At 41.0% G+C, this 21,727-nt stretch overlaps 1 protein-coding gene across 1 annotated transcript in view; it reads left to right on the plus strand.

The window, feature by feature from the left end:
• The window catches only part of RGL1 (ral guanine nucleotide dissociation stimulator like 1), a 132,023-nt gene that overhangs the window by 82,651 nt on the left and 27,645 nt on the right, over positions 1-21,727 (plus strand). The window contains exons 6-9 of the mRNA XM_082655042.1: positions 4,089-4,213; positions 5,599-5,814; positions 9,764-9,867; positions 13,440-13,524. Coding sequence (XP_082511168.1) covers positions 4,089-4,213; positions 5,599-5,814; positions 9,764-9,867; positions 13,440-13,524 — 530 coding nt within the window. The remainder of the gene's footprint in view (positions 1-4,088; positions 4,214-5,598; positions 5,815-9,763; positions 9,868-13,439; positions 13,525-21,727) is intronic.

Below are 21,727 nucleotides of genomic sequence, written 5' to 3' on the forward strand. Positions count from 1 at the left end.
GAATTGTGTGGAGGAAAAGTGGTGAAATCATGGGGTTTTAGCTTTCTTTACCTCATGCTTGTTTGTGTCTCAGACTCCAGAGGCAGGCAGAGATCCCCTCCTTCCTTACCTGGTTGTAACCAACCCCGTTCACATCAGTACCTTCAACTCCAGGGTGAGGCGGCCAGTCTTAAATCACATACCTGTCACCGAAGTTGGCAGATACCCACGTGGTGCTCTGACAGGGGAGGTGATGTAGGATCCACTCAGCGCCCCTTTTCCCCTCGGAAACTAAGAAACGGCCACCCCAACTTGATCCAAGATGCCTAAAAGTCTTTTATTCTGCAAAGGCTTACAATGTAAACATTCTGGGGGAGTAGTAATGCCCTGATTTAAATGTCTGCTAAGATATAACTGAATGCAGCTAGATTTTTCTTCTTGAGAATGGATTTCACAGGCAGAAGAGCAAGGAGTGTGAAGGGGGATGAGGTTGGGGAACAACCCAGGAATTGGGGAAGGTTTCCCCGGAAGAGAGGCTAGGGACCCAAGGTAAACGTCTTCCAGGTCCACAGTCTTTCACAGTGGAGACTGGAGGTCCTGTTCCATGTGCTGAGCACTTATGCTTTTGATTTGGAGCCCTAGGTAGAAAAAATTTATTTTTTCCTACTTCTTCAGTCTGTATCCGATTAATTTGCTAATCGATGATCTTATCTCTAATAAGGCTCAGGTGAATTTAGCTTAAGGCTATCCTACTGCTTCTTGCATACTTTTTTTTTCTTATTAGTTATCCATTTTATGCACATCAATGTATACATGTCAATCCCAATCTCCCAATTCATCACACACACCCCCACCCACCCCCGCCGCTTTCCCCGCTGGGTGTCCATACATTTGTTCTCTACATCTGTGTCTCAATTTCTGCCCTGTAAACCGGTTCTTCACCTGTACCATTTTTCTAGGTTCCACATACATGCGTTAATATATGATATTTGTTTTTCTCTTTCTGACTTACTTCACTCTGTATGACAGTCTCTAGATCCATCCACATCTCTACAAATGACCCAATTTCGTTCCTTTTTATGGCTGAGTAATATTCCATTGTATATATGTACCACATCTTCTTTATCCATTCGTCTGTCGCTGGGCATCTAGGTTGCTTCCAAGACCTGGCTATTGTAAATAGTGCTGCAATGAACATTGGGGTGCACGTGTCATTTTGAATTATGGTTTTCTCTGGGTATATGCCCAGTAGTGGGATTGCTGGGTCATACGGTAAGTCTATTTTTGGTTTTTTAAGGAACCGCCATACTGTTCTCCATAGGGGCTGTATCCATTTACATTCCCACCAACAGTGCAGGAGGCTTCCCTTTTCTCCATACCCTCTCCAGCATTTGTTCTTTGCAGATTTTCTGATGATGCCCATTCTAACCAATGTGAGGTGATACCTCATTGTAGTTCTGATTTGCATTTCTCTAATAATTAGTGATGTTGAGCATCTTTTCATGTGCCTCTTGGCCATCTGTATGCCTTCTTTGGAGAAATGTCTATTTGGGTCTTCTGCCCATTTTTTGATTGGGTTGTTTGTTTCTTTAATATTGAGCTGCATGAGCTGTTTATATATTTTGGAGATTAATCCTCTGTCCATTTATTCATTTGCAAATTCTGAGGGTTGTCTTTTCGTCTTGTTTACAGTTTCCTTTGCTGTGTCAAAGCTTTTAAGTTTCATTAGGTCCCATTTGCTTATTTTTGTTTTTATTTCCATTACTCTGGGAGGTGGATCAAAAAAGGTCTTGCTGTGATTTATGTCAAAGAGTGTTCTTCCTATGTTTTCCTCTAAGAGGTTTATAGTGTCCAGTCTTACATTTAGGTCTCTAATCCGTTTTGAGTTTATTTTTGTGTATGGTGTTAGGGAGTGTTCTAATTTCATTCTTTTACATGTAGCTATCCAGTTTTCCCAGCACCACTTGTTGAAGAGACTGTCTTTTCTCCATTGTATATCCTTGCCTCCTTTCTCTTAGATTAGTTGACCATAGGTGCATGGGTTTATCTCTGGGCTTTCTATCTTGTTCCATTGATCTATATTTCTGTTTTTGTGCCAGTACCATATTGTCTTGATTACTGTAGCTTTGTAGTATAGTCTGAAGTCAGGGAGTCTGATTCCTCCAGCCCCGTTTTGTTCCCTCAAGACTGCTTTGCCTATTCAGGGTCTTTTGTGTCTGCATACAGATTTTAAGATTTTTTGTTCTAGTTCTGTAAAAAATGCCATTGGTAGTTTGATAGGGATTGCATTGAATCTGTAGATGGCTTTGGGTAGTATAGTCATTTTCACAATATTGATTCTTCCAATCCAAGAACATGTTATATCTCTCCATCTGTTGGTATCATCTTTAATTTCTTTCATCAGTGTCTTATAGTTTTCTGCATACAGGTCTTTTGTCTCCCTAGGTAGGTTTATTCCTAGGTATTTTATTCATTTTGTTGCAATGGTGAGTGGGATTGTTCCCTTAATTTCTCTTTCATATTTTTCATCATTAGTGTATAGGAATGCAAGAGATTTCTGTGGATTAATTTTGTATCCTGCAACTTTACCAAATTCATTGATTAGCTCTAGTAGTTTTCTGGTGGCATTTTTAGGATTCTCTATGTATAGTATCATGTCATCTACAAACAGTGACAGTTTTACTTCTTCTTTTCCAATTTGTATTCCTTTTATTTCTTTTTCTTCTCTGATTGCCATGGCTAGGACTTCCAAAACTATGTTGAATAATAGTGGTGAGAGTGGGCATCCTTTTCTTGTCCCTGATTTTAGAGGAAATGCTTTCAGTTTTTCACCATTGAGAATGATGTTTGCTGTGGGTTTGTCGTATATGGCCTTTATTATGTTGAGGTAGTTTCCCTCTGTGCCCACTTTCTGGAGAGTTCTTATCATAAATGGGTGTTGAATTTTGTCAGAAGCTTTTTCTGCATCTATTGAGATGATCATATGGTTTTTATTCTTCAATTTGTTAATATGGTGTATCACATTGATTGATTTGCATATATTGAAGAATCCCTTGCATCCCTGGGATAAATCCCACTACATCATGGTGTATGATCCTTTTAATGGGTTGTTGGATTCTGTTTGCTAGTATTTTGTTGAGGATTTTTGCATCTGTATTCATCAGTGATATTGGTCTCTAATTTTCTTTTTGTGTAGTATCATTGTCTGGTTTTGGTATCAGGGTGATGGTGGCCTCATAGAATGAGTTTGGGAGTGTTCCTTCCTCTGCAATTTTTTGGAAGAGTTTGAGAAGGATGGGTGTTAGCTCTTCTCTAAATGTTTGATAGAATTCACCTGTGAAGCCATCTGGGCTTTTGTTTGTTGGAAGATTTTTAATCACAGTTTCAATTTCATTACTTGTGGTTGGTCTGTTCATGTTTTCTGTTTCTTCCTTGTTCAGTCTTGGAAGGTTATACCTTTCTAAGAATTTGTCCATTTCTTCCAGATTGTCCATTTCATTGGCATAGAGTTGCTTGTAGTAGTCTCATGCATACTTAATTTTAGGTGGAAGTTGAAAGCTAATCCTAACATTTTGAGGATTCTAAGTACTTCTCGAGAATTCTGAGGACTTCATCAACATTTCTGACACCAGAATGGCCTGTTCTACTCCCCAGAGCCTGGCCTGCCTTCATGTCCATTCCTTCCAGGCTTCTGATTATAAATGGCCCAGTAATTAAGAACTGCATAGTTGGGGTTTAGGAAGTAGTTGGATCAGTGCTTGAGCTGATCAGAGGGTTTGAGGGAGCCCCCAAATGAGGGTGACCCCATGAATGTAGCCCAGCTTTGTTTCTCTAGACTTTGCCTAACCTGGCTCTGTCCTTGACCAAGGAACCAGTGGTTTGTCCAGGTGACAACATGAGGCCTCTGAACTTAATAATGCAGCGAGGAACAAGCAGAGACTGGGAAAACCTCCATTTCACTCAGGTTTATTGTCCTTGCTGTTCTCTCCCTGTGGGTTTTGTAAAGGAGCAGCTCTTTTCTTCCTAAATTAAAAAAGTCCAGTTGGACTCTGTAAACAAGGTTGTATACAGCAGCACCAAATTACTAATTTTTTTCCACCTGTGAACAGATGGGTTTCCCAGCACCATCTCCTTCAGCCTGGAAGAGGAAGAGGAACTGGAGGGTGGCGGGTCTGCAGAGTTCACGTGCTTCTCAGAAGATCTCGTGGCTGAGCAGCTGACCTACATGGATGCAGTACGTCTTCTCTTTGTGCCTCCGATGTGCTTCTACTTAGAATGTGGGGAGTGACAGTACTGGTGGCCCCGGGTCACATGATTTAAGCCTTTCCAAATCCCCGAGAGAGGCTGTGCCTGTAAATGCAGAGTGAAGATGTGATTTGAATCTATCATCTGAATAATTCAGGCCTAAGCTCTTCTTACAATTCTGGGAGAAGGTGCTTTTTACTTGGCACTCAATATCCAGAGGGAAATAAGAATTCTAATTCTAGGAAAACAAAAATCTATCCTGTTCCATGGGTATTTCTCTCCCTTTAGACTCATGAATATTTCAAGATCCAAACTGTTTATTTGGAGGATTGTAAAGGGGTCAAAGTATAAGTTAGGATAAAATAAATTCACTGAATCCACATGTGACTATATCTGGCAGCTCATTTCCACATGTGCTTCCTGGTCTTTTGAAGTTTGGATATTTTTGTTAGCTGTACATATTTGGTTTCATCAGCCACGTTTCATAGCTCAGTGCTAGCTGGTTAAAGAAAAAAGGGCTGTTATCAGTGATCACAATGGTTTTTAGCTCTTCCACACTTAGCACTTTAGAGGAAGCAGCATAGAGTTTCCATCTAGTTAACATGCAAATAGATTCTCAGAAGTAAATCAGATAGTCTATATAAAGTAAATCCTGGTGTTCTCTGTCTTACACGTCTTGTATTGAAATTGTTGTACAAATGAGAATCAGATTTGTTCAACAAATTTGTTGTTGTTTCACACACTGATAGCAGAAGAGAAAGATGGAAGACTTCATTGGCTATGACTTTCAGGCAAAGACCTGGAAACCAGGCTTTAAATCCCTCTTTCTTCCTTTTACTGTGTGATGTTGAATAGTTTTTCCTTTTGTATGTTTCTTAGTTTCTTCATTTTAAATAATGGGAAATAGAATAGTGACATTGATGAGTGTCACAAGTACTGTACTTCTGTGAATCACTTTTCAGGTGGTCATTCATATGCGTTATACACAGTTCATGATCCTGAGTGTCCAGGACGTACCATGGATATGATTTTGAGGTCAACATAATCTTAACCACTTCTTTTAGATTAGTAGTACAGATTTTTACCTGGCTTTCCTTCCAAGACAGAAAAGTCAGAATGTTTTTGGACATTTAAATTTTCTTTTGGTCATCGTGTTCCATTGGTTCAGTTGAGCAGATGTAGAAGGAACACGTGGGCTTTTCTGATCAGTTAATGTATTAATTATTTACTTTTTTCTATTGAAATGAACACCATGAGGCAAATCAAGTAGGAAAGGGTTATTTGTCCATTCACAAAGTACCAACTTACAGATGACCAGCTTTGCCATGTGAAATGTGTGTGTTGTCCTTAAAGTCAATTCCTCTTTTATTCTAGCAACTATTCAAGAAAGTAGTGCCTCACCACTGCCTGGGCTGCATTTGGTCTCGAAGGGACAAGAAGGAAAACAAACACTTGGCTCCTACGATCCGTGCTACCATCTCTCAGTTTAATACCCTCACCAAATGCGTTGTCAGCACCATTCTGGGGGGCAAAGAACTCAAAACTCAGCAGAGAGCCAAAATCATCGAGAAGTGGATTAACATTGCTCATGTAATTGTCTTTTTAAAAATATTCTTTGGGTTTAGTAGATATGGGAGATTATGCTGCCATCACTCTGATGTTTCCATTTGGTTGAAAAGCAGTCAAAAGACCATATGTGAGGGCCCATGGGTTTTGTTTTTTTTTAACATCTTTATTGGAATATAATTGCTTTACAATGGTTTGTTAGTTTCTGCTTTATAACAAAGTGAATCAGCTATACGTATACATACATCCCCATATCTCCTCCCTCTTATGTCTCCCTCCCTCCCACCCTCCCTATCCCACCCCTCTAGGTGGTCACAAAGCACCGAGCTGACCTCCCCGTGCTATGCGGCTGCTTCCCACTAGCTATCTACCTTACGTTTGGTAGTGTATATATGTCCATGCCACTCTCTCCTTTAGTCCCAGCTTACCCTTCCCCCTCCCTGTGTCCTCAAGTCCATTCTCTACGTCTGTGTCTTTATTCCTGTCCTGCCCCTAGGTTTTTCAGAACCATTTATTTTTAGTGTAGTTTTTAGTATAGTTTTATACTATTTTAGTATAGTTTTTGTTGTCCTTCCAAGGTAAGAAAAAAGTTGCCTTTCTTAACGTGGGAGTTTATTTATTTTTCCTCTTTAAAAAAATTCGTCCCTTGCTCACTTCTTTCTGCTCATGGGCCCCTTCCGGGTGCCATGGAATGTCTGCTTTTTCACAGCCTGAGTGTTGGTTCTGTGCCGTGTTCAGTAAATATCAACTGGTGGCCTCAGTGTCAAATGGACTGCTCTGACAATGCAGAAGGGTTATCTCCCACCCTTCCAGTACCTGGGAGCATTCTATTTTCTGCAGACTTGAAGAGCCAATACCTTCTTAGGATCTCGAATCTCTTTTCTAAAAGACTGAAATATACAGATTTCACATTAATCAAGGGCTTTCCTGAGGGCTTTATATCTGAAGTTGGAGGGGCAGAGTCTATTCCTAGGCCTGAATTACATTCTCCTGGGTGTCAGTCCAGTCTATCGGATCAACTCCTTCCATGCCATATGACCTTGACCTTCATTTATCAGCATCTTATTTCATGAGTGAGGAAAGGTGAACAGTATTCAGTCAGTCACCACATATTTCATGAGCCCCTAAATGCTTCAGAGCTACAATTTTATGTCCTTTGCGGACATAGATAAGCTAAACACAATTAATTTGATCCTACAGGAGCCTATAGTCAAACAAGGAAGCTAAGATATACTGGAATTATCTCAGCCTGGGCTGAAGAGGAGTAGGGCCGTATGACATAAGTGCTGCAAAAGTGGAGGAGCGAGAAATCACTTCTGACTGGGGTGATCCAGGAAGGTTTCATGGGTAGGATGACATTTGAATTTAACTTTGAATAATTGATAGGATTTTGGGTATTTGAAGATTTGGGAAGATTTTTTTTTTCTCAAAAGGAGAAATTACATCAGCAAGAGCTATGTAGTTAACAACAATTTTGACAAATAATTATTATGTAAATATACTCTGTTCTGGGCTATATGGGTCAATCCTAACCAAAACACATTTTGTTTTCTACCCCATTATATATTTTTCTCATTAAGCCCCTATCTGTGGGCATAAGGCTTAAACTTACACATTTTTGCTCTTTTTTTTTTTTCACATTCTCTTTTGTGGTCTTTGATTAAATAGCAAAGCCATAATTGTGCCAGAGAATTTGCTTTATTTTGAGTCTGTAGGTGGTCTAATACCACAGACTTTTTAGTACATTGAAAAATACTATATGGAAAAAACAAAAAAATATCTTATGCAACTTTCACTTCTCCTATTCTGAATTGAGGTTATTTATCAACAAGTAAGAGCTACAAAAGAAGTTCTGATAGAGCATGGAATTTCTCTGTCTTCTTAGACTGAAAAGAAAAAATATTTTTTGGCCACAAACGCCATATCATTTATAGTCATCTACATGTCTCAAAAGAAAATAGTCTATCTACTTTTAATCTATTCAACTGCTTAGAAAATCTGTAGCAAGCATGTAGCATCTGTATATGTGACAGCGTGACTCAAACAATGACTTTGGCCCATATAAATATCAATCGTGTGTTTATGGGATAATAAGAAATACAAGTTGTATAATTTGAGATATATTCCAAATCCCATAGCACGTGCTTAAAAGCCAAGGGTCCTTAACTCTTGGTGATGCAGTTTCCCAGTGTGGAGCATGCTGTGTCCCTTGAAATTGTGTAGGTAACTTAATAAAATAACAAGACTCACAGGTGGTTTCCAGCCAAGATTTATTTAACTTTTCCTGCATTAATCACAGTCATTTTCTATTGAGAGGATGTTTGAAAAACTGATAATTTTACATGCAGAAAATATTTCTGACCTAACATGACTGTATTTTCTTGGACTGGCCTTACTGCTACATTTTTACTTTTGTATCACCTCTCCTCAAAGATCATTCCTTTTCTAGAAATGGGGCCAGATGCCCCTTGTGCTCCTTTAAACCCTTAGCTTAAGCCTCTTTCTGAATAATGTGTTCCATATGTTTATCACAATTTGCATGAAATATCTGGGCCCGAGTCCCTTTATTTATTGCAAGTTTCCTGATTTTTAGAACATAACTTTTGGATTCTGAACCTTCGTTGAACCATGCTGTCATGGGCTTGGTTTCCAGACTGACTGTAATTCAGAGCGCGAGCTTTCTCTCTCTCCTTAGCTTTCTCTCTCTTTCTTTTTAAATAAAGGGAAAGCATTGAGGCGTTTAAAAAGCGTGGGCATGACTTTTGCAAAGAACTTTGGCATTTACTCTAAGAAAATGTTGTGGGGTTTGTTTGGCATAGTAATGTTAAGTAGCCAGATTTGGGGGTGCCAAGTCAGAGAATGCCACTCTTCCTTCACAGTCAGGACCCGCGTGACTTCATGAAGTGATCTTTCAAGCGGCGTGCATTTATGCCCAACCACCCTGGGACCTCTTGCCTCAGATGTTCTGCACGAAGCCAAGCCCATGCTCACACAGTGCACTCGATAGTCAACAGTGGGTGTAGTACCCTCCCCCATACGCCTGCACACGGAGCATCTCCTTGGGCATAAGGCACAGTCCACTCTCTCGAGGCTGCCACCTTCCCCATTCCGGCCGCAAATGGGACCCTCTCCCTGACTGTTTCGCCGTCCCCTGCCATTCGTTCAGCAGGACTTTGACTTCAGGGTCGCTGCCTGCTGATGCTACAGACTGAATGGTAGCTGAAGTTCCAGGATCAGGCAGTCTTTCTCCTTCCCCAGAAAATGACGTCCAGAATGTTTCCTGTTCTCTTTCTATTTTGTTTGAAAACGCTGCCAAAGGGAATTGTATTTTAAAAGCCCAAGTTATTTTGGAACCATTGTAAGTACCAAGGTGTTTCTGAATGTTTATGATTGCGGCACAAGCCCATTTGAAACCGAATGGTTGTGTATAAAAATATTCCCTCTTGGCTAAGAACATAAAAGCCAAAGTTCAACTTGTGGTGAGTTTTTATTGCCAAGTTATATACCCCTCTCTGGACAAGGGTTGGTCATGAGATGTTTGATAGCATCTGACCTCGAAGCAGCTGCTGCCCGGTTCACTTTGTGGGTCTGAAGGATACAGTCATCTTTCATGTGTATTTTTAGGGCATATGTGTGCTTTCTTCAGAAGAAAGTTTGCTTTCTCTAGCAAAGCTCTGTAGACTCACCTCCACTCGTGTTTTTACTGGGAAAGCTGGAAACTATAAAACTGTAACAACAACACAGAAAATATATTAAAGGGAGAAAAACAGGCGTTCAGGGCCAAAATCTGTAAAGTGTTTCAGTGACTGGGGTGGGAGCAAAGGAGCCACTTTTTGATGTTCAGTATTTATACAGCCGCCTATTTCGTGGTAAGAGTTCATGGCAGCTGTGATACCTCTAAAACAGGAAACCACCAACTCACTGTTTTATTGATATTTAAATGCCTTGTATGTTTTAATCACTCTCCCTACAGGAATGTAGAATCCTGAAGAATTTCTCCTCCTTGAGGGCCATCGTTTCGGCACTGCAGTCCAATTCCATCTATCGGTTAAAAAAGACTTGGGCCGCGGTCCCAAAGTAAGTTCCCAAGTGTTCTGCTCTGCTTTCTTTGGCTGGGCTGATTCGTGGCTGCATAAATGGTGTGGGTCCTCATTTTCAAAGCTCATATTATATAACTAGAGAAACATCTTTGAAAGCCTCTGTGTGTTCCAGGCAGGGTGTGTTTTACACATCATCATGAATGAGTTTTGAGGCAGGGCTGCTGCAGAAATCAAACTCATTCTCAAAGGGTGCCAAAGCCAAGATGATTGGCTTTGGGGATGATTTTAAGGATGTGCATGTTATCTGGGCTTTGAGGGATAAGGTTGTGGAGTGATGAAGTTACAGCAATTTGCCATTAGTTCTGGTTATTTTTCAGCCACATTCCAAAGCCCTAAGCTGTTCCAAGCTGCGAGGGATAGTGTGTGCAGATAGGACATTAGTTCTTGCTATTCAACAAGAATCCACTTAGTTTGTTTCTGCTTCCGCCTATTAAAAATTATCTTAATGATATTAAAAACCTCTAGGTATTCCTTCCTAGGTACCTGACTAAAAATGATTAACCGCCCACATCCTGTATTGTGTTTTTCTTCATATTTCTTGCCGTAACCTTTCGAACAATGAACAATTGTGTCCTTCCTTATTGTTTCACTGTCGCTCTCGCCCCCATGTCCAGAGCTTCACTGAACTCTAGACCAGAGGGCTTTTTGCAAAGGAGGGAAGAGTGAGTAAGGAGGCAGTTCTGGTCCCCCATGAGTACAGATTTAGATGCTGGGGCATGTGTCGTGACTACAAACTAGGTCAGCTACTTTCAACAAAGTCTCTCTCGGTTTGCACGAATCAAGAAGTCAGGCCATAACAGGGAAGGATGCGTGAACTGTTTATAACCTGTATTGTATGCAGCACAGTCTATACTGTGTGCAGTGCAGTCTGTGCCGTGTGAGGCACTGTCAGTTCCAGTCGGGAGCCAGGCCAGCTTGCTCCCCAGGCAGGCCTGCCTCGTGCATTTGGTGGGCTCTGTCCTTAGAGTGGAAGGTCTAGGTATTCAGTTTCATCAACTCACTCAGAGCTGCTTAAGCCTGAAGGGACTGACACTACCCAAACCCAACAGAGATCCAGATTGGTAAACGAGAGTTTCATAGATTTATGCTGAAAAAGGGGTGCCAGAGTGTTCAACCTACTGATGAGCTCACATTCTCTATCAGAGGAAAGTCTGCTCAGGGGAAGTCACGTTAGTTATTATATAATTCTTTGATGGGTTTTGAAGCAGGTGATCTTATTGCCTGGTGTTATACATCTGCAGACGCCTCAGCCACTTGGACTCCAGAGCTCGTGTTCTGTTATCTCTCAGGAGAAAAAGTGGCAGACAGGCTTTTCAAAGTCCAGTGCAATTTTCTCGATTACCACTCTTTTCCTGGGTTCTTTCTCCTCTTCATTAGTCTGAATGAAGAAGGTGACTCTGTGTGAGAGATTAGTTAATTGATTTTCCTTTGCACAGGAGTCTTAGGAAAGATAAGGATCATATAAAATCATTTAGATGTTAGGCCCTGGCGAAATATGATGGGAAAATCAGATGCGTACAGCGTCCCCATCCTCAGCACCCCAGCCCCACTCCTTCCTCTCATCACTGCTCCTCAGCTGTGGTAGCAGCAACAACGGGACGGTCAGGGGCTAAAATGAAGACTTGCCCCACTGCACCCTTCTCTGGTGGCAGTGAAAGGTAATCCTATCTTTCCTTGGTGGTTGGTAAGTAGAACACTCTAGAAAGTCACTTAGCCAGGCAAAGATTTCTACCATAGCAAATCTGAGGCTAAAACACAAGTAAAAAAATTAGTGGACTTGTTTCTTCATCTCCTTGGTTACCATATGAGAAGGTCCATCCTTCCAGCTGGCTTTTTTTTTTTTTTTTTTACATCTTTATTAGAGTATAATTGCTTTACAATGGTGTGTTAGTTTCTGCTTTATAACAAAGTGAATCAGTTATACATATACATATGTTCCCATATCTCCTCCCTCTTGCGTCTCCCTCCCTCCCACCCTCCCTATCCCACCCCTCCAGGCGGTCACAAAGCACGGAGCTGATCTCCCTGTGCTATGCGGCTGCTTCCCACTAGCTATCTACCTTACGTTTTGTAGTGTATATATGTCCATGCCTCTCTCTCGCTTTGTCACAGCATATCCTTCCCCCTCCCCATATCCTCAAGTCCATTCTCTAATAGGTCTGTGTCTTTATTCCTGTCTTACCCCTAGGTTCTTCATGACATTTTTTTCCCTTAAATTCCATATATATGTGTTAGCATACGGTATTAGTCTTTCTCTTTCTGACTTACTTCACTCTGTATGACAGACTCTAGGTCTATCCACCTCATTACAAATACCAGCTGGCTTTTGTATTTAAGAAACACCACAAAACAAACCTCAAAGCCCTATTCTTTACAACATGGGTGTCTGGTTTGTGTCTTCATTGGTTGGTGGGTTCATATTTTAGCAGGGCTGCTGGAGAAGTATCACAGTTCCCGAGAGAAGCCACTTGCATATCAGCTCTAGATAGTTTCTATTGCTAAATTCAAGGAACAGGGTTAAGAGATTTTATTCAGTTATCACTTTCCTGATAACCCTTTATGTTAATAACTTTCAGTGGACAGAGAAGACATCTATTTCTTTCTGTTTATTTAGGCCCACATGCAATTAAGTTCTTAATGATTTTTTCCAAAATATAAATAGCTTTAATGGTTTTCTTAATTCTAAGAGTAATACTACACTCATTGTAAGACACATAAGTTCTTAGTAATGGCTTTCTCATAATAATGAAAGTGTTGCGTATAGAATGACATTGGCTCTGTTAATTCTTTGCCTTCGGATCATCCTCTCAGTAACCCTGGAGGGGTGTAGAGAAAAGCGCGAGGCCCGTGGAGACGTAGTGTACCAGGGAGGGGCAAGGGAGGAGTAGGTGCTTCACATATGTGATCGTGGTGACCTTCACGGCCATCCTGCGAGGGGGCTGTCACTGTTTCCCTAGTGCAGAGAAGAAAACTGAAGCTCAGGAAAGTTGAGCAACTTGTCTAAGATCACTTAGGGAGTGAGTGGCCGCGTTGGGATTGGAACCCACCACCTCTGACTCCAGAGCCCGTTCTGGTTCCACCATCTACTCTGACTCTAAGAGGTTCAGGAAATTTGGGTTCTGTACTGCAGCTCTCAGCAGTGAGTAGTGGAAGCTCAGACCAATCCCCAACCCTGGCATCTTCATCTCTCCAACGAGGGGACTGGCCAAGAAGAGTTCTCAGGTCCTGTAGGGCTGTGGGTGTGTTGCTAAGAGAGAATTTTTTTTAACTTGCCGAAGAGAACATGTCCCAATTAGACAACTTAATACCCCAGGTTAACGATCTTTTTTTATGATTATAACATGCATGTTTAGAAAATATCCCTCTCTTCACACAGGTGATCATGTCTACCTGTAAAAAAAAGCCACCCTGCATGAGAAAGGTCATTGGCTTTGTCTGTGCTCACGTAGCCCTCCCCTCTGTAGCCAGAGGTACTGAGGGCACCTGGGCCCAAGGTGTGGGACTTTTACTAATCTTCATTTGTTAATGTTTTCTTCATCCCTTTTGTAGGGACCGAATGCTGATGTTTGAAGAACTTTCAGACATCTTCTCAGACCATAATAACCACCTGACCAGCCGGGAGCTACTGATGAAGGTGAGGGCGCTGGGTTGTACTGTGCTGACCGCTCTGGCATCCGTTCAACGGAAGGGTAGCTTGAGGGCTCCTTGGATGCCTGCAGTCCCTTGAGAGAGGCTACAGGGACTGGAAGGCAGGACTTTTGGTTTTTATGCCAAATCGAAGAAGCCTGAGGCTGAGAAAATTCAAAGTCCAGCTCCTCAGCTTCACTGCGACGCAACCAGATTGTGAAACCTGCGTTGCTGCCTGTAGCTCCTCAACAAGCTGCCCTGGAAACACTGAGTGCTGGCAGTGAGGTGGGTGAGAGAGCCTGGAATATCCTTCTCAGCAAAACAGCTTCTAGAAGGACAGGGACCAAGCCTGCAATTCTACATCCTTTATTTGCACTGAATTGCGCAGCCAGTCCGTCAGCAGTATTTATCGAACACCAGATGAGTGCTGGCTTCTGAACGGCAGGCTAGGTAAAGCTACAGCTCGGTTCATTTTCTTTCTCTAGATGTTTGTTAAACATCTAATATTTGTAAAGCATTTGACCGGCCGCTGGGAGTATGAAGAAGACGAACACAGACTCTGTTTTCAGGAACTTACCTGCTGGTGGGTGGATATAGACACTAAACAAGAACGAGTAGTCAAAGAAAGGTACAAAGATAGGTTGTGAGCAATCATCAGAGGGGAACATAGACCAGATGTTATCTTCACGGCCTCTCTATAAAGTAGATTTTATCCTCCTTATTTTGCAGCTAGCCAAGCCTCAGAGAGGTAAGGAACAAACCCTAAGTCCCACACCTGGTAGGTGGTGGAGCTAGAATGTGAGTCTGGCCTGGTGGGACTGTAAAGCCAGTGCTTTCATCACTTAGGCATAAAACTATTTCTTTTGACCACTTGGGAGTAGGAGGCAGGGTATGTCATGTGAAACTTCATGGAGAAGGAAAATAAGTTGGTAATTCAGTTAATCCTGATTGGGCATTCACTGTGTGCTGGGTGAGGGAGGTACAGCCGTTCTGAAGGCAGCCTCCAATCTTAAGGAGACTGCAGTCTCATGGGGGAGGCGAAGTGGGCAATTATGAAAAAAAAACCCCAAACCAAAAATAAAAAACAAAAAAACTATGATACGTGCTACCATAGGGGGAAGCCCTGAACTGGGCTGTTAGAACAGAGGACCCTTGTCCTTAGTCTCCTCTTCTGTGAATTGGAGATGATAATAGTACTATTTAGTCTACTGATCTCATGGAATTGTTTTGAAGATTGACTAAGGAAATATTTGAAAGCCCTGTGCAAATGTCAGTTTTTTGTAGTATTTCACAAGCTATCTACATGTGAAACCAAAGTATGCATAACAAATGAAAATGAAGAAAGTATAAGTGATACATGTAAGCTTACAGTAGACACTTGGAGTAGGAATGAGAGTCAAGTGGGGATGGGGTTACTTAGAAAAGGCATCAGTTGATAACTGTTAGGTTAGTCGTTCCTGTAAGAGCATCTGTTACGGTCTTCTTGACTGCTCTCCTAAGTCCTGCTTCTCTTCCTTCATGTCTCAGTGAGGACTACATTTCTGCTTGAATCCTTCCTTGACACCCTCAGGTCTGATTAGGCCCCTTCCCATGTCCTCCAGAAGCCCGTCATTCCTCTGTCCTAACACTTATCATATGCTCCATTAGAATCGCTTGTGCATTTCACCTGTCTCCCTGCTGGCCTGTAAGCCTCTTGCAGGCAGGGCCTTTTTCACTGTTTTGTCTCTAATGCCTAACACACTGGGCATGTAGCAAGTGTTCAGAAACTGACATCCACTGATGGACCTCCTCATTCACAGGACTTTAACAACTTGCCCACTCTTAGCCCTTCCTGGTGTAGATGATGTGAGCAGGGCAGGGTGTCTGCTGTCTGACTTTGGATTAGGCTCACCTGATGCACTGCACACTAAACAATGCTTGGCTTGCTGAGGTCGTGTTACTCCCTGCTTCACATCCCCTTGGATTTGCAGACTTTAAATGGAAACTCATCTGGCTGGAAGGAGATGGCTTAGTGGTCTCCCTGTCAGTAATACAAAGCTGGACTAATTGGGGCCACACATTCAAATCCCAATAGCTCTGGGTCATCCTTCCAAAGCAGATAAATTGAATACTGTGCAGCCCATTGCCTGGTGGCCGTGTTCTGGCTGAAACCTTAGAAGCAGAGCTATATCTAGACATTAAAGGTCCCATAAAACTTTCTGAAATGTAGAAGTTTACCTCGGTGCTCTAGGTTAAATTTCTTGTACGTGGCTGGAATCCCAAAGATGAAAAACTTGGCTATGAACTCATGGGGCCTGCGCATTATCATGAATGATAGTGGAATGTTTGGGGCAGGTCATACGTCTCTGTGGGTCCCTTTCCAGTCATCTTTGTTTATTATTCTTCATACTAAGTATATAATTCTGGATATGAATTCTCAGCACAGTTGTAACGAAATGAAGGTACTTTGGTTTTCAGAAGAACCATGGCTGGTCTCTGTTTTTAATATGCCACTCCTGGACTTAAAACTGATTTGTGGTTGGGTAATCCTAGTCGTGAATGACCTCTCTTCTCTTCTGCTTCTGAACAGATGTAAGGTGCTACCTCTATAATACTACGGCTGAGGCAACATCAGAATTAGCAAAAATCTGTGGTTTTCCTTTTAATTGTTGGAGACAAATGTTTTTATTTTACTCGGAGATTATCTTAAACCTGTTACTGTCTTAGGATTTCCAAAACTTGGATCATTCCAAGCAGGTTTTCTATGGAGTCTGCACATTTCAAACCAACAGGAAGGCAGAATCTCACCAAATCTTCTTGTTTCTTGGGATTCTTGGTGAGAACTCTTCTGGGTTACATTGCTAGAAACAAATGCTAGAAAGGCCCAGGCTTTGGTGGAGATGTCTGTTTAGTGAAGCTCCAAGCACACTGAAGTCAGAGCTGGGGTAGAAGCCCGTAGGGCTGGGAAGGCCTATTCACATAATTACCCTTAACTGCTGAGCTGTCATTTAATCAACATGTATGGAGAGGGATCCAAATGTCTGTGTAGCACCCAAGTAGAAGAGGCCCCTCTGAGGCCCAGGAACAGGATGGATGAGGGCAGCTGTCCTTTGCCACAGATGGAGATAGAGAGAAAGCGAGACTCAGGTGAGAAGTTTGCACTAGAGAGAGAGAAAGAAGGACAGAGAGGAGAGGAGACAAGAGGAGAGTGGAAGGTTGATGGAGGGCAAGATTTGGAATTCATCCAAACATGGGTGATGATTGAGGTCACAGGACTGGATAGTATTTCCAAATACCTGAGTAGAGTGAAAAACAAGATGACTTTGTCAGAAAGAAGAGTCATTAAGAGAGAGTGAACACAGGCAGCAAAAGGAGGCCAGAGGAGGGACCCAGAGCAATGCAATCACAAATCCTGTGAAGAGTCTCAAGAAGTTTCAAGGGATTGGTGTTGTGAGACCTTGCAGGGCAAAGGATTTAGGGCCGAGGAAGGAAAACACTTCCACATCCAAAACATGGTTGGATGTGGCACATAGGGGATTTCAGTTGACACCTCACCTGGAAGAGCTGGCACTACTAGTCAGTCTTTTTTTAGTTATCTATCCAGGAGTGGAATCTCGCTCTCATGAAGTCATGAAATCAGCAAACCTTCCAGCTCCTCATCCCAGATCTTTGTCCTCCCAATGAGGAGGTTTTCCTAAGTGCTCTTTTAGGATCCTACTTCTGTGATTCTCAGGAGCCTCTTAAATTTTCAGAAATCCTTCTTAATAATTTTAAGTATACCTGCAATAATGTCCATACATTAAATGTCTGTCAGTGATTGAGAAACTGAAAGGGAACCAGAATAACCTACTCCCTGGAAAGAGGTGGACATTGCATTCAAGTCAGAAAGAATTGATTTCTCACTCCAAGAAAATTCTCAAGAGTTTCCTCTTAGATAGCCTCATCCACCAGAAGGCAGGCAGCAGAAGCAAGAAGAACTACAGTCCTGCAGCCTATGGAACAAAAACTACTTTCTCAGAGAGATAGACAAAATGAAAAGGGCAGAGAACTATGTACCAGATGAAGGAACAAGATAAAACCCCAGAAAAACAACTAAATGAAGTGGAGATAGGCAACTTCCAGAAAAAGAATTCAGAATAATGATAGTGAAGATGATCCAGGACCTTGGAAAAAGAATGGAGGCAAAGATTGAGAAGATGCAAGAAATGTTTAACAAAGACCTAGAAGAATTAAAGAGCAAACACCTAGAAGAATTAAAGAACAAACAAACAGAGATGAACAATACAATAACTGAAATGAAAAACACACTAGAAGGAATCAATAGCAGAATAACTGAGGCAGAAGAACGGATAAGTGACCTGGAAGACAGAATGGTGGAATTCACTGCTGCGGAACAGAATAAAGTAAAAAGAATGAAAAGAAATGAAGATGGCCTAAGAGACCTCTGGGACAACATTAAACACACCAACATTCGCATTATAGGGGTCCCAGAAGGAGAAGAGAGAGAGAGGACCCGAGAAAATATTTGAAGAGATTATAGTTGAAAATTCCTTAACATGGGAAAGGAAATAGCCGTCCAAGTCCAGGAAGCACAGAGAGTCTCAGGCAGGATAAACCCAAGGAGAATCATGCCAAGACACATAGTAATGAAATTGACAAAAATTAAACACAAAGAAAAATTATTAAAAGCAACAAGGGAAAAACAACAAATAACATACAAGGGAACTCCCTTAAGGTTAACAGCTGATTTCTCAGCAGAAACTCTACAAGCCAGAAGGGAGTGGCATAATATATTTAAAGTGATGAAAGGGAAGAAACTACAACCAAGATTACTCTACCAGGCAAGGATCTCATTCAGATTCGATGGAGAAATTAAAACCTTTACAGACAAGCAAAAGCTAAGAGAATTCAGCACCACCAAACCAGCTTTACAACAAATGCTAAAGGAACTTCTCTAGGCAGGAAACACAAGACAAGGAAAAGACCTACAATAACAAACCCAAAACAATTAAGAAAATGGCAACAGGAAAACACATATCGATAACTACCTTAAATATAAATGGATTAAATGCTCCAACGAAAAGACATAGACTGGCTGAATGGATACAAAAACAAGACCCGTGTATATGCTGTCTATAAGAGACCCACTTCAGACCTAGGGACACATACAGATGGAAGGTGAGGGGATGGAAAAAGATATCCCATGCAAATGGAAATCAAAAGAAAGCTGGAGTAGCAATACTCATATCAGATAAGATAGACTTTAAAATAAAGAATATTACAAGAGACAAGGAAGGACACTACATAATGATCAAGGGATTAATCCAAGAAGAAGATATAACAATTATAAATATATATGCACCCAACATAGGAGCACCTCAATATGTAAGGCAAATGCTAACAGCTATAAAAGGAAAAAAAATAGTAACACAATAATAGTGGGGGACTTGAACACCTCACACCAATGGACAGATCATCCACACAGAAAATAATAAGGAAAAACAAGCTTTTAATGACACAATAGGTCAGATAGACTTAATTGATATTTATTGGACATTCCATCCAAAAATAGCATACTACACCTTCTTCTCAAGTGCACACAGAACATTCTTCAGGATAGATCACATCTTGGGTCACAAATCAAGATTCAGTAAATTTAAGAAAATTGAAATCATATCAAGCATCTTTTTCCAACCACAGCGCTATGAGATTAGAAATAAATTACAGGGAAAAAAACGTAAAAAACACAAACACCTGGAGGCTAAACAGTACATTACTAAATAATCAAGAGATCACTGAAGAAGTCAAAGAGGAAATTAGAAAATACCTAGAGACAAATGACAATGAATACACGATGATCCAAAACCTGTGGGATGCAGCAAAAGCAGTTCTAAGAGGGAAATTTATAGCAATACAATCCTACCTCAAGAAACAAGAAAAATCTCAAATAAACAATCTAACCTTACACCTGAAGGAACTAGAGAAAGAAGAACAAACAAAACACAAAGTTAGTAGAAGGAAAGAAATCATAAAGATCGGAGCAGAAATAACTGAAATAGAAATAAAGAACACAATGGCAAAGATCAATAAAACTAAAAGCTGGTTCTTTGAGAAGATAAACAAAATTGATAAACCTTTAGCCAGACTCATCAAGAAAAAGAGGGAGAGGACTCAAATCAATAAAATTATAAATGAAAAAGGAGAAGTTACAATGGATACCACAGAAATACAAAGCATCCTAAGATACTACTGCAAGCAACTCTGTGTCAATAAAATGGACAACCTGGAAGAAATGGACAAATTCTTAGAAAGATATAACCTTCCAATACTGAACCAGGAAGAAATAGAAAATATGAACAGACCAATCACAGGTAATGAAATCGAAACTGTGATTAAAAATCTCCCGAAAGGGCTTCCCTGGTGGCGCAGTGGTTGAGAGTCCGCCCGCCAATGCAGGGGACACAGGTTCGTGGCCCGGTCCAGGAAGATCCCACATGCCACGGAGTGACTAGGCCTGTGAGCCATGGCCGCTGAGCCAGCGTGTCAGGAGCCTGTGCTCCACAATGGGAGAGGCCACAAGAGTGAGAGGCCCGTGTACTGCAAAAAAAAAAAAAAAGAAAAAAGTATAAAAATCTCCCAACAAACAAAAGTCCAGGACCAGATGGCTTCACAGGTGAATTCTATCAAACATTTAGAGAAGAGCTAACACCCATCCTTCTCAAGCTCTTCCAAAAAATTACAGAGGAAGGAACACTCCCAAACTCATTCTACGAGGCCACCATCATCCTGATACCAAAACCAGACAAAGATACTACAAAAAAAGAAAATTAGAGACCAATATCACTGACAAATATAGATGCAAAAGCCCTCAACAAAATACTAGCAAACAGAATCCAACAACACATTAAAAGGATCATATACTATGATCAAGTGGGATTTATCCCAGGGATGCAAGGATTCTTCACTATATGCAAATCAATCAACGTGATACACCATATTAACAAGCTGAAGAATAAAAACCATATGATCATCTCAATAGTTGCAGGAAAAGCTTTTGACAAAATTCAACACCCATTTATGATAAGAACTCTCCAGAAAAGTGGACATAGAGGGAACCTACCTCAACATAATAAAGGCCATATGACAAATCCACAGCAAACATCATTCTCAGTGGTGAAGAACTGAAAGCATTTCCTCTAAGATCAGGAACACGACAAGGATGTCCACTCTCACCACTATTATTCAACATAGTTTTGGAAGTCCTAGCCATGGCAATCAGAGAAGAAAAAGAAATACAAATGGGAAAAGAAGGAGTAAAACTGTCACTGTTTGCAGATGACATGATGCTATACATAGAAAATCCTAAAGATGCCACCAGAAAACTACTAGAGCTAATCAATGAATTTGGTAAAGTTGCAGGATACAAAATTAATGCACAGAAATCTCTCATATTCCTATACACTAACAACAAAAGATCAGAAAGAGAAATTAAGGGAACAATCCCACTCACCATTGCAACAAAATGAATAAAATACCTAGGAATATACGTACCTAAGGAGGTAAAAAGACCTGTGCTCAGAAAACTATAAGACACTGATGAAATAAATCAAAGATGACATAAACAGATGGAGAGATATACCATGTTCTTGGATTGGAAAAATCAGTATTGTGAAAATGACTATACTACCCAAAGCAATCTACAGATTCAATGCAATCCCTATCAAATTACCAATGGCATTTTTTACAGAACTAGAACAAAAAAATCTCAAAATTTGTATGGAGACACAAAAGACCCCAAATGGCAAAGCAATCTTGAGTGGAAAAAATGGAGCTGGAGGAATCAGACTCCCTGACTTCAGACTATACTACAAAGCTACAGTAATCAAGATAATATGGTACTGGCACAAAAACAGAAATATAGATCAATGGAACAGGATAGAAATCTCAGAGATAAACCCATGCACCTGTGGTCAACTAATCTGTGACAAAGGAGGCAAGGATATTCAATGGAGAAAAGACAATCTCTTCAATAAGTGGTGCTGGGAAAACTGGGTAGCTACATGTAAAATAATGAAATTAGAACACTCCCTAACACCATACACAAAAATAAACTCAAAATGGATTAGAGACCTAAATGTAAGACCAGACACTATAAAACTCTTAGAGGAAAACATAGGCAGAACACTCTTTGATGTAAATCAACAGCAAGGTCTTTTCTGACCCACCTCCTA

The sequence above is a fragment of the Grampus griseus genome (assembly GCF_964374135.1).
Source record: "Grampus griseus genome assembly, chromosome: 1".
NCBI classification, from domain to species: Eukaryota; Metazoa; Chordata; class Mammalia; order Artiodactyla; family Delphinidae; genus Grampus; species Grampus griseus.